This window comes from Salmo trutta, unplaced genomic scaffold (assembly GCF_901001165.1).
Source record: "Salmo trutta unplaced genomic scaffold, fSalTru1.1, whole genome shotgun sequence".
NCBI classification, from domain to species: Eukaryota; Metazoa; Chordata; class Actinopteri; order Salmoniformes; family Salmonidae; genus Salmo; species Salmo trutta.
The window spans coordinates 579,475-593,554 of NW_021822469.1; the positions used below are offsets into that span (position 1 = coordinate 579,475).

The 14,080-nt window shown below is 39.6% G+C and overlaps 1 protein-coding gene across 1 annotated transcript in view; it reads left to right on the plus strand.

Moving 5' to 3' along the window:
- LOC115182366 (very long-chain acyl-CoA synthetase) overlaps positions 1-14,007 on the plus strand; it is a 29,596-nt gene extending 15,589 nt beyond the window's left edge. Inside the window, exons 6-10 of the mRNA XM_029743987.1 lie at positions 9,113-9,203; positions 9,355-9,553; positions 10,537-10,634; positions 13,164-13,294; positions 13,494-14,007. Of these exons, the coding sequence (XP_029599847.1) occupies positions 9,113-9,203; positions 9,355-9,553; positions 10,537-10,634; positions 13,164-13,294; positions 13,494-13,667 (693 nt within the window). The 3' untranslated portion in view covers positions 13,668-14,007. The remainder of the gene's footprint in view (positions 1-9,112; positions 9,204-9,354; positions 9,554-10,536; positions 10,635-13,163; positions 13,295-13,493) is intronic.
- Positions 14,008-14,080: the final 73 nt, after the last annotated feature.

Genomic DNA, 14,080 nt, shown 5'->3' on the forward strand with positions numbered 1-14,080 from the left:
AGTAGATACATTACACTACATAGATACATTACACTACATAGATACATTACACTACATACATACATTACACTACATACATACATTACACTACATACAGTAGATACATTACACTACATACATACATTACACTACATAGATACATTACACTACATAGATGCATTACACAGATACATTACACTACATAGATACATTACACTACATAGATACATTACACTACATAGATACATTACACTACATAGATGCGTTACACAGATACATTACACTACATACATCTATTACACTACATAGATACATTACACTACATAGATGCATTACACAGATACATTACACTACATACATCTATTACACAACATACATACATTACACTACATATATACATTACACTACATATATACATTACGCTACATACATACATTACACTACATAGATACCCTACATACAGTAGATACATTACACTACATACGTCCATTACACAACATAGATACATTACACTACATACAGTAGATACATTACACTACATACATCCATTACACAACATAGAAACATTACACTACATACAGTAGATACATTACACTACATAGATACATTGCACTACATACAAACATTACACTACATAGATACTTTACACCACATACATACATTATACTACATACAGTAGATACATTACACTACATAGATACATTACACTACATAGATACATTACACTACATACATACATTATACTACATACAGTAGTTACATTACACTACATAGATACATTACACTACATAGATACATTACACTACATTCATACATTACACTACATAGATGCATTACACTACATACAGACATTACACTACATATATACATTACACTACATACAGTAGATACATTACACTACATAGATACATTACACAACATAGATGCATTACATTACACTACATAGATGCGTTACACAGATACATTACACTACATACATCTATTACACAACATACATACATTACACTATATATATACATTACACTACATATATACATTACGCTACATACATACATTACACTACATAGATACCCTACATACAGTAGATACATTACACTACATACGTCCATTACACAACATAGATACATTACACTACATACAGTAGATACATTACACTACATACATCCATTACACAACATAGAAACATTACACTACATACAGTAGATACATTACACTACATAGATACATTGCACTACATACAAACATTACACTACATAGATACTTTACACCACATACATACATTATACTACATACAGTAGATACATTACACTACATAGATACATTACACTACATAGATACATTACACTACATACATACATTATACTACATACAGTAGTTACATTACACTACATAGATACATTACACTACATAGATACATTACACTACATTCATACATTACACTACATAGATGCATTACACTACATACAGACATTACACTACATATATACATTACACTACATACAGTAGATACATTACACTACATAGATACATTACACAACATAGATGCATTACACTACATAAAGTAGATACATTACACTTCGTAGATACATTACACTACATAGATGCATTATACTACATAAAGTAGATACATTACACTTCATAGATACATTACACTACATAGATACATTACACTACATACAGTGGATACATTACACTACATACAGTAGATACATTACACTACATAGATACATTATACTACATAAAGTAGATACATTACACTACATAGATACATCATTTACATTTACATTTACGTCATTTAGCAGACGCTCTTATCCAGAGCGACTTACAATTGGTGCAATCACCTTATGATATCCAGTGGAACAACCACTTTACAATAGTACATCTATATATTTTTTGGGGGGGAGGGTTAGAAGGATTACTTTATCCTATCCCAGGTATTCCTTAAAGAGGTGGGGTTTCAGGTGTCTACGGAAGGTGGTGATTGACTCCGTTGTCCTGGCGTCGTGAGGGAGCTTGTTCCACCATTGGGGTGCCAGAGCAGCGAACAGTTTTGACTGGGCTGAGCGGGAACTGTGCTTCCACAGAGGTAGGGAGGCGAGCAGGCCAGAGGTGGATGAACACAGTGCCCTTCTTTGGGTGTACGGACTGATCAGAGCCTGAAGGTACGGAGGTGCCGTTCCCCTCACAGCTCCGGAGGCAAGCACCATGGTCTTGTAGCAGATGCAAGCTTCAACTGGAAGCCAGTGGAGTGTGCGGAGGAGCGGGGTGACATGAGAGAAGTTGGGAAGGTTGAACACCAGACGGGCTGCGGCGTTCTGGATGAGTTGTAAGGGTTTAATGGCACAGGCAGGGAGCCCCGCCAACAGCGAGTTGCAGTAATCCAGACGGGAGATAACAAGTGCCTGGATTAGGACCTGCGCCGCTTCCTGTGTAAGGCAGGGTCGTACTCTGCGAATGTTGTAGAGCATGAACCGACAGGATTAGGTCACCGCCTTGATGTTAGCGGAGAACGACAGGGTGTTGTCCAGGGTCACGCCAAGGCTCTTAGCACTCTAGGAGGAGGACACAATGGAGTTGTCAACCGTGATGGCGAGATCATGGAACGGGAAGAGCTCCCGGGGAAGGACTGCATACATTACACTACATATATACATTACACTACATACAGTAGATACATTACACTACATAGATACATTACACTACATAGATACATTACACTACATATATACATTACACTACATAGATACATTACACTACATACAGTAGATCCATTACACTACATACAGTAGATACATTACACTACATAGATACATTACACTACATACATACATTACACTACATAGATATATTAGACTACATAGATACATTACATACATACATTACACAGATACATTACACTACATATATACATTACACTACATGGATACATTACACTACATAGATACATTACATTACATACATACATTACACTACATAGATACAGTACACTACATAGATACATTATACTACATACACACATTACACTACATAGATACATTACGCTACATAGATGCATTACAGTACATAGATGCTTTACACTACATACATACATTATACAACATACATACATTACACTACATACAGTTGAAGTCGGAGGTTTACATACACTTGCAAAAATTCCCAAAAATGAGGTCATGGCTTTAGAAACCTCTGATAGGTTAATTGACATAATTTGAGTCAATTGGAGGTGTACCTGTGGATGTATTTCAAGGCCTACCTTCAAACGCAGTGCCTCTTTGCTTGACATCATGGGAAAATCAAAAGAAATCAGCCAAGACCTCAGAAAAAAATGGTAGACCTCCACAAGTCTGGTTCATCCTTGGGATAAATTTCCAAATGCCTGAAGGTACCACGTTCATCTGTAAAAACAGTAGTACGCAAGTATTAACACCATGGAACCACGCAGCTGTCATACCGCTCAGGAAGGAGATGGCTTCTATCTCCTAGAGATGAACGTACTTTGGTGCGAAAAGTGCAAATCAATCCCAAAACAACAGCAAAGGACCTTGTGAAGATGCTGGAGGAAACAGGTATAAAAGTATCAATATCCACAGTAAAACGAGTCCTATATTGACGTAACCTGAAAGGCCGCTCAGCAAGGAAGAAGCCACTGCTCCAAAACTGCCATGAAAAAGCCAGACTACGGTTTGCAACTGCACATGGGGAAAAATATTGTACTTTTTGGAGAAATGTCCTCTGGTTTGATTTAACAAAAATAGAACTGTTTGTCCATAATGACCATTGTTATGATTGGAGGAAAAGGGAGGAGGCTTGCAAGCCGAAGAATACCATCCCAGGCATTCCCTGTGGCTCATTTGGTAGAGCACGATGTTTGCAACGCCAGCATGGTGTGTGCAACACCAGGGTTGTGGGTTCAATTCCCACGGGGGGCCAGTACAAAAAACAAAAAAAATCCCAACTGTGAAACACGGGGGTGGCAGCATCATGTTGTGGGGGGTACTTTGCTGCAGGAGGGACTGGTGCACTTCACAAAATAGATGGCATCATGAGGAAGGAAAATGATGTGGATATATTGAAGCAACATCTCAAGACATCAGTCAGGAAGTTAAAGCTTAGTTGCAAATGTGTCTTCCAAATGGACAATGACCCCAAGCATCCTTCCAAAGTTGTGGCAAAATGGCTTGATGAAGTCAAGGTATTGGAGTGGCCATCACAAAGCTCTGACCTCAATCCTATAGAACATTTGTGGGCAGAACTGAAAAAGCATGTGCGAGCAAGGAGGTCTAAAAATCTGACTCAGTTACACCAGCTCTGTCAGGAGGAATAGGCCAAAATTCACCCAACTTATTGTGGGAAGCTTGTGGAAGGCTTGACCTAAGTTAAACAATTTAAAGGCAATGCTACCAAATACTAATTGAGTGTATGTAAACTTCTGACCAACTGGGAAAGCTGAAATAAATCATTCTCTCTACTATTCTGACATTTCACATTCTTAAAATAAAGTGGTGATCCTAACTGACCTAAGACAGGGCATTTTTACTAGGATTAAATGTCAGGAATTGTGGAAAAAACTGAGTTGTAATGTATTTGGCTAAGGTGTATGTAAACTTCTGACTTCAACTGTACAGTCATGGCCTAAAGTTTTGAGAATGACACAAATATTAATTTTCACAAAGTCTGCTGCCTCAGTTTGTATGATGGCAATTTGCATATACTCCAGAATGTTATGAAGAGTGATCAGATTAATTGTAAAGGCCCTCTTTGCCATGCAAATGAACTGAATCCCCGAAAAACATTTCCACTGCATTTCAGCCCTGCCACAAAAGGACCAGCTGACATCATGTCAGTGATTCTCTCGTTAACACAGGTGTGAATGTTGACGAGGACAAGGCTGGAGATCACGCTGTCATCTGATTGAGTTTGAATAACAGACTGGAAGCTTCAAAAGGAGGGTGGTGTTTGGAATCATTGTTCTTCCTCTGTCAATCATGGTTACCTGCAAGGAAACACGTGCCGTCATAATTTCTTTGCACAAAAAGGGCTTCACAGGCAAGGATATTGCTGCAGGGTAAGATTGCACCTAAATCAACCATTTATCGGATCATCAAGAACTTCAAGGAGAACGGTTCAATTGTTGAGAAGAAGGCTTCAGGGCGCCCAAGATAGTCCAGCAAGCACCAGGACCATCTCCTAAAGTTGATTTAGCTGTGGGATCGGGGCACCACCAGTACAGAGCTTGCTCAGGAATGGCAGCAGGCAGGTGTGATTTCATCTGCACGCACAGTGAGGCAAAGACTTTTGGAGGATGGCCTGGTGTCAAGAAGGGCAGCAAAGAAGCCACTTCTCTCCGGGAAAAACATCAGGGACAGATTGATATTCTGCAAAAGGTACAGGGACTGGACTGCTGAGGACTGGGGTGAAGTCATTTTCTCTGAGAAATCCCCTTTCCGATTGTTTGGGGCATCCGGGAAAAAGCTTGTCCGGAGAAGACAAGGTGAGCGCTACCATCAGTCCTGTGTCATGCCAACAGTAAAGCATCCTGAGACCATTCATGTGTGGGGTTGCTTCTCAGCCAAAGGAGGGGCTCACTCATAATTTTGCCTACGAGCACAGCCATGAATAAAGAATGGTACCAACACATCCTCCGAGAGCAACTTCTCCCAACCATCTAGGAACAGTTTGGTGATGAACAATGCCTTTTCCAGCATGATGGAGCACCTTGCCATAAGGCAAAAGTAATAACTAAGTGGCTCGGGGAACAAAACATCGATATTTTGGGTCCATGGCCAGGAAACACCCCAGACCTTAATCCCATTGAGAACTTGTGGTCAATCCTCAAGAGGCAGGTGGACAAACAAAAACCCACAAATTCTGACAAACTCCAAGCATTGATTATGCAAGAATGGGCTGCCATCAGTCAGGATGTGGCCCAGAAGTTAATTGACAGCATGCCAGGGTGGATTGCAGAGGTCTTGAATAGAAGGGTCAACACTGCAAATATTGACTTTTTGCATCAACTTCATGTAATTGTCAATAAAAGCCTTTGACACTTATGAAATGCTTGTAATTATACTTCAGTATTCCATATTAACATTTGACAAAAATATCTAAAGAAGCAGCAAACTTTGTGGAAATTAATATTTGTGTCATTCTCAAAACTGTTGGCCACGACTGTACATACATTACACTACACAGATACATTACACTACATAGATATAGTACACTACATACATACATTACACTACATACATACATTACACTACATAGATATATTACACTATATATGTACATACATTACATTGATACGGTGTAGATAGATTTCATTACATTACATAGATGTATTACACTACATAAAGTGGCTTGCGAAAGTATTCAGCCCCTTGGCCTTTTTCCTATTTTGTTGCCTTACAACCTGGAATTGAAATTGATTTTTGGGGGGTTTGTATCATTTGATTTACACAACATGCCTACCACTTTGAAGATGCAAAATCTTTTTTATTGTGAAACAAACCAGAAATAAGACAAAAAAACAGAAAACTTGAGCGTGCATAACTATTCACCCCCCCAAAGTCAATACTTTGTAGAGCCACCTTTTGCAGCAATTACAGCTGCAAGTCTCTTGGGGTATGTCTCTATAAGCTTGGCACATCTAGCCACTGTGATTTTTGCCCATTCTTCAAGGCAAAACTGCTCCCGCTCCTTCAAGTTGGATGGGTTCTGCTGGTGTACAGCAATCTTTAAGGCATACCACAGATTCTCAATTGGATTGAGGTCTGGGCTTTGACTAGGCCATTCCAAGACATTTAAATATTTCCCCTTAAACCACTCGAGTGTTGCTTTAGCAGTATGCTTAGGGTCATTGTCCTGCTGGAAGGTGAACCTCCGTCCCAGTCTCAAATCTCTGGAAGACTGAAACAGGTTTCCCTCAAGAATTTCCCTGTATTTAGCGCCATCGATCATTCCTTCAATTCTGACCAGTTTCCCAGTCCCTGCCGATGAAAAACATCCCCATAGCATGATGCTTCCAGTACCATGCTTCACTGTGGGGATAGTGTTCTCGGGGTGATGAGAGGTGTTGGGTTTGCGCCAGACATAGTGTTTCCCTTGATGGCCAAAAAGCTGCATTTTTGTCTCATCTGACCAGAGTACGTTCTTCCATATAATTAAGCAATGGCTTTTTTCTGGACACTCTTCCGTAAAGCCCAGCTCTGTGGAGTGTACGGCTTAAAGTGGTCCTATGGACAGATACTCCAATCTCCACTGTGGAGCTTTGCAGCTCCTTCAGGGTTATCTTTGGTCTCTTTGTTGCCTCTCTGATTAATGCCCTCATTGCCTGGTCCGTGAGTTTTGGTGGGCGGCCCTCTCTTGGCAGGTTTGTTGTGGTGCCATACTCTTTCCATTTTTTAATAATGGATTTAATGGTGCTCCGTGGGATGTTCAAAGTTTCAGATATTTTTTTATAACCCAACCCTGATCTGTACTTCTCCACAACTTTGTCCCTGACCTGTTTGGAGAGCTCCTTGGTCTTCATAGTGCCACTTGCTTGGTGGTACCCCTTGCTTAGTGGTGTTGCAGACTCTAGGGCCTTTCAGAACAGGTGTATATATATTGAGATCATGTGACAGATCGTGTGCCACTTAGATTGCACACAGGTGGACTTTATTTAACTAATTATGTGACTTCTGAAGGTAATTGGTTGCACCAGATCTTATTTAGAGGCTTCATAGCAAAGGGGGTGAATACATATGCACTCACCACTTTTCAGTTTTAAATTTGTTTTGATAAAAGTAATTTTTTCCATTTCACTTCACCAATTTGGACTATTTTGCTTATGTCCATTACATGAAATCTAAATAAAATCTATTTTATATTACAGGTTGTAGTGCAACAAAATAGGAAAAACGCCAAGGGGGGTGAATATTTTTGAAAGGTTCTGTACAAGCATTATACTATGTACATGCATTACACTACATATATGCATTACACTACATAGATACATTACACTACATATATGCATTACACTACATAGATACATTACTCTACATATATGCTTTACACTACATATATGCGTTACACTGCATAGATACATTACACTACATATATGCAGTACACTACATATATGCTTTACACTACATATATGCATTACACTACATATATGCATTACACTACATATATGCTTTACACTACATAGATACATAACACCACATATATGCATTACACTACATAGATACATTATACTACATATATGCATTACACTTCATAGACACATTACACTACGTATATGCTTTACACTACATATATGCATTACACTACATAGATACATTACACTACATATATGCATTACACTACATAGATACATTACACTACATATATGCATTACACTACATAGATACATTACTCTACATATATGCTTTACACTACATATATGTGTTACACTGCATAGATACATTACACTACATATATGCATTACACTACATATATGCATTACACTACATATATGCATTACACTACATATATGCTTTACACTACATAGATACATAACACCACATGTATGCATTATACTACATAGATACATTAAACTACATAGACATATTACACTGAATATGTACATACATTGTTATTATTTGACCCTGCTGGTCATCTATGAACATTTGAACATCTTGGCCATATTCTGTTATAATCTCCACCCAGCACAGCCAGAAGAGGACTGGCCACCCATTATAGCTTGGTTCCTCTAGGTTTCTTCTTAGGTTTCGGCCTTTCTTGGAAGTTTTTCCTAGCCACTGTGCTTCTACACTTGCATTGCTTGCTGTTTGGGGTTTTAGGCTGTGTTTCTGTACAGCACTTTGTGACATCAGCTGATGCAAGAAGGGCCTTATAAATACATTTGATTGATTGATTGATTGATTGATACGGTGTATCATTGTTTTCTCTTGTTATGTGTGTTGTTGTCTGTCTCTTTGTCTGTCTGTCTGTCTGTCTGTCTGTCTGTCTGTCTGTCTGTCTGTCTGTCTGTCTGTCTGTCTGTCTGTCTGTCTGTCTGTCTGTCTGTCTGTCTGTCTGTCTGTCTGTCTGTCTGTCTGTCTGTCTGTCTGTCTGTCTGTCTGTCTGTCTGTTGTATGTGTGTTCGCAGGCAAGCTTCTCCTACGCTCTGATTCAGTATGACACAGAGAGAGAGGAACCTGTCAAAGACTCTAGAGGTTTCTGTATCAAAGTCCCTAAAGGTGAGCACACACACACACACACACACACACACACACACACACACACACACACACACACACACACACACACACACACACACACACACACACACACACACACACACACACACACACACACACACACCCCATTACTTGTTGGTTTGGTCCTCAGGAGAAACTGGATTGCTGGTTGCCAAGATTACGGCGCAGACTCCGTTCAGTGGCTATGCTAATAACCAGCAGCAGACAGACAGGAAGAAGCTGAGAGATGTGTTTGTTAAGGGAGATCTGTACTTTAACAGTGGAGACCTGCTGAGGATTGACCACGAGGGCTTTATTTACTTCATGGACCGCATCGGAGACACCTTCAGGTCAGAAACGCTTTAGCTGTTTTACTTTAGTAGTTATCAACTAAAGGTTTAATAATGAGCTGGGTTAAAAAGTTTTATGGGGCGGCAGGTAGACTAGTGGTTAGAGCGTTGGACTTGTAACCGAAAGGTTGGAAGATCTAATCCCCGAGCTGACAAGGTAAACATCTGTTGTTCTGCCCCTGACCAAGGCAGTTAACCCACTGGCTGTCATTGAAAATAAGAATTTGTTCTTAACTGACTTATCCTATTTAAATGAAGGTAAAAAAACACAATGTGTTGTCATGTCCTGTGAATCACCTGCAGGTTGAGTTATGAGCTGGGTTTAATACTATAGATGTAATGTTATTGTCCTGTCCTGTGAATCACCTGCAGGTTGAGTTATGAGCTGGGTTTAATACTATAGATGTAATGTTATTGTCCTGTCCTGTGAATCACCTGCAGGTTGAGTTATGAGCTGGGTTTAATACTATAGATGTAATGTTATTGTCCTGTCCTGTGAATCACCTGCAGGTTGAGTTATGAGCTGGGTTTAATACTATAGATGTAATGTTATTGTCCTGTCCTGTGAATCACCTGCAGGTTGAGTTATGAGCTGGGTTTAATACTATAGATGTAATGTTATTGTCATGTCCTGTGAATCACCTGCAGGTTGAGTTATGAGCTGGGTTTAATACTATAGATGTAATGTTATTGTCCTGTCCTGTGAATCACCTGCAGGTTGAGTTATGAGCTGGGTTTAATACTATAGATGTAATGTTATTGTCCTGTCCTGTGAATCACCTGCAGGTTGAGTTATGAGCTGGGTTTAATACTATAGATGTAATGTTATTGTCCTGTCCTGTGAATCACCTGCAGGTTGAGTTATGAGCTGGGTTTCTCTAGGTTTCTTCCTTCTTGTAAGTGTTTGCGGTCTGCTTCTGCTTGCTCTCTGGGTTCTAGGCCAGGCTTCTGTCAGAATTAATTTCATATGAGTTCATGTCCAGGTGGAAAGGAGAGAACGTGGCCACCACGGAGGTGACTGAGCACCTGATCATGGTGGAATGTATCGAAGAAGCCAACGTCTACGGTGTCAAGGTTCCAGGTGATTTTGCATTTTAGTCATTTAGCAGACAATCTTATCCAGAGGTAGCTAGGTTCATTTAACAGACACTCTTATCCAGAGGTAGCTAGGTTCATTTAACAGACGCTCTTATCCAGAGGTAGCTAGGTTCATTTAACAGACTCTCTTATCCAGAGGTAGCTAGGTTCATTTAACAGACTCTATTATCCAGAGGTAGCTAGGTTCATTTAACACACTCTTATCCAGAGGTAGCTAGGTTCATTTAACAGACTCTCTTATCCAGAGGTAGCTAGGTTCATTTAACAGACTCTCTTATCCAGAGGTAGCTAGGTTCATTTAACAGACGCTCTTATCCAGAGGTAGCTAGGTTCATTTAACAGACTCTCTTATCCAGAGGTAGCTAGGCTCATTTAACAGACCCTCTTATCCAGAGGTAGCTAGGTTCATTTAACAGACTCTCTTATCCAGAGGTAGCTAGGTTCATTTAACAGACTCTATTATCCAGAGGTAGCTAGGTTCATTTAACAGACACTCTTATCCAGAGGTAGCTAGGTTCATTTAACAGACTCTCTTATCCAGAGGTAGCTAGGTTCATTTAACAGACTCTATTATCCAGAGGTAGCTAGGTTCATTTAACAGACACTCTTATCCAGAGGTAGCTAGGTTCATTTAACAGACTCTTTTATCCAGAGGTAGCTAGGTTCATTTAACAGACTCTCTTATCCAGAGGTAGCTAGGTTCATTTAACAGACCCTCTTATCCAGAGGTAGCTAGGTTCATTTAACAGACCCTCTTATCCAGAGGTAGCTAGGTTCATTTAACAGACCCTCTTATCCAGAGGTAGCTAGGTTCATTTAACAGACGCTCTTATCCAGAGGTAGCTAGGTTCATTTAACAGACTCTCTTATCCAGAGGTAGCTAGGTTCATTTAACAGACTCTATTATCCAGAGTAAGCTAGGTTCATTTAACAGACTCTCTTATCCAGAGGTAGCTAGGTTCATTTAACAGACTCTCTTATCCAGAGGTAGCTAGGTTCATTTAACAGACTCTCTTATCCAGAGGTAGCTAGGTTCATTTAACAGACTCTTTTATCCAGAGGTAGCTAGGTTCATTTAACAGACTCTCTTATCCAGAGGTAGCTAGGTTCATTTAACAGACCCTCTTATCCAGAGGTAGCTAGGTTCATTTAACAGACTCTATTATCCAGAGGTAGCTAGGTTCATTTAACAGACTCTCTTATCCAGAGGTAGCTAGGTTTATTTAACAGACACTCTTATCCAGAGGTAGCTAGGTTCATTTAACAGACACTCTTATCCAGAGGTAGATAGGTTCATTTAACAGACTCTCTTATCCAGAGGTAGCTAGATTCATTTAACAGACTCTCTTATCCAGAGGTAGCTAGGTTCATTTAACAGACTCTCTTATCCAGAGGTAGCTAGGTTCATTTAACAGACACTCTTATCCAGAGGTAGCTAGGTTCATTTAACAGACGCTCTTATCCAGAGGTAGCTAGGTTCATTTAACAGACCCTCTTATCCAGAGGTAGCTAGGTTCATTTAACAGACTCTCTTATTCAGAGGTAGCTAGGTTCATTTAACAGACTCTCTTATCCAGAGGTAGCTAGGTTCATTTAACAGACGCTCTTATCCAGAGGTAGCTAGGTTCATTTAACAGACCCTCTTATCCAGAGGTAGCTAGGTTCATTTAACAGACTCTCTTATTCAGAGGTAGCTAGGTTCATTTAACAGACTCTCTTATCCAGAGGTAGCTAGGTTCATTTAACAGACTCTATTATCCAGAGGTAGCTAGGTTCATTTAACAGACTCTCTTATCCAGAGGTAGCTAGGTTCATTTAACAGACTCTCTTATCCAGAGGTAGCTAGGTTCATTTAACAGACTCTTTTATCCAGAGGTAGCTAGGTTCATTTAACAGACTCTTTTATCCAGAGGTAGCTAGGTTCATTTAACAGATTCTCTTATCCAGAGGTAGCTAGGTTCATTTAACAGACCCTCTTATCCAGAGGTAGCTAGGTTCATTTAACAGACCCTCTTATCCAGAGGTAGCTAGGTTCATTTAACAGACCCTCTTATCCAGAGGTAGCTAGGTTCATTTAACAGACCCTCTTATCCAGAGGTAGCTAGGTTCATTTAACAGACCCTCTTATCCAGAGGTAGCTAGGTTCATTTAACAGACTCTCTTATCCAGAGCGACTTATCCAGAGCGATCCTGCATCCGTGATGCAGGATCGATTATACTACCTGGAGGACTCCTCATTAAACATATGTTTTTTATGGAATAGTTTTATTCATAGGATGTTTTATATACACTACACACAGTTGACATAGTATATATAGCTACATATAACAATACACACCTACAACACACAGTCACATCATTGTGTAGTTATTAACCCAGTGTGTTCTTCTCTTGTTGGCTGTGAAGGACCAGGACTTTAAAGGGGGAGAATTTAAAATCAATGAGAATTTCTGAAAATGTATCAAAGTCAGCTGTCTCTCTTGGTGATCCTGCTTTGTGACGTACCCCACAGGACACGAGGGGAGGGTTGGAATGGCAGCGGTCAAACTGAAAGATGACATGGAGTTTGACAGTAAAGCCACACTGGAGCACGTCAAGACCTGCCTGCCCAGCTACGCTAGACCACGCTTCATACGCATACAGGTGAACCCGTGGGAATAATGTCCAAATTACAATGATCGTCATGATACCTTTTATTTACAAAGCACTTAAAGCTACCATCTGGGATATGTTGAAGAGATTCCCTGATCCCAGATTGTACTTTTTTAAAGATTTTCTCAAAACGCTTAAGATTCATAAGACATACATTTTAACGTAATTTATTTTATTTTAAAAATCCCAGAATTCCCTGGCTGTGACTGGAACGTTCAAGCAGATGAAGGTGAAGCTAGCCGAAGAAGGATTCAACCCATCCGTGATGCAGGATCGATTATACTTCCTGGAGGACAGTAAGGGATACGTCCCCATGACACGGGAGATGTACCAGTCTATTTCTGATGGAAAGATACACTTATGATTGATTTTCTTTTACAGATTTTCTAACTGTTAATCTCTTATTTTAAAATTAACTGTCAAATTATTCACTGTTGTGTTTAAATGAAAGGGAGCAAAATACTAATGTCAAAGACCAAGTGTTTTGACCAAGACCACATTTTGTGCATTTTATGACTATAGAAAAAGAAATTGAAATTGAAAACTGAACATTTTATGGAACATTATTAAATAAATAAATCTAGATTGATTTTGTAATACATACTAAAGACATATTGTGTATCTATCTGAGATGTGTGGCTGTGTCACTTAAAAAAATGATATATGATAAAAAAGAATAAATAAAAGACCTCAGAGCTCTGCCATCTCTGCATCCTGAAATCACAAAGGTGTTTGTGGGAAACATTTGGGAGGGAGACTACAGGGTCGTATGCATCG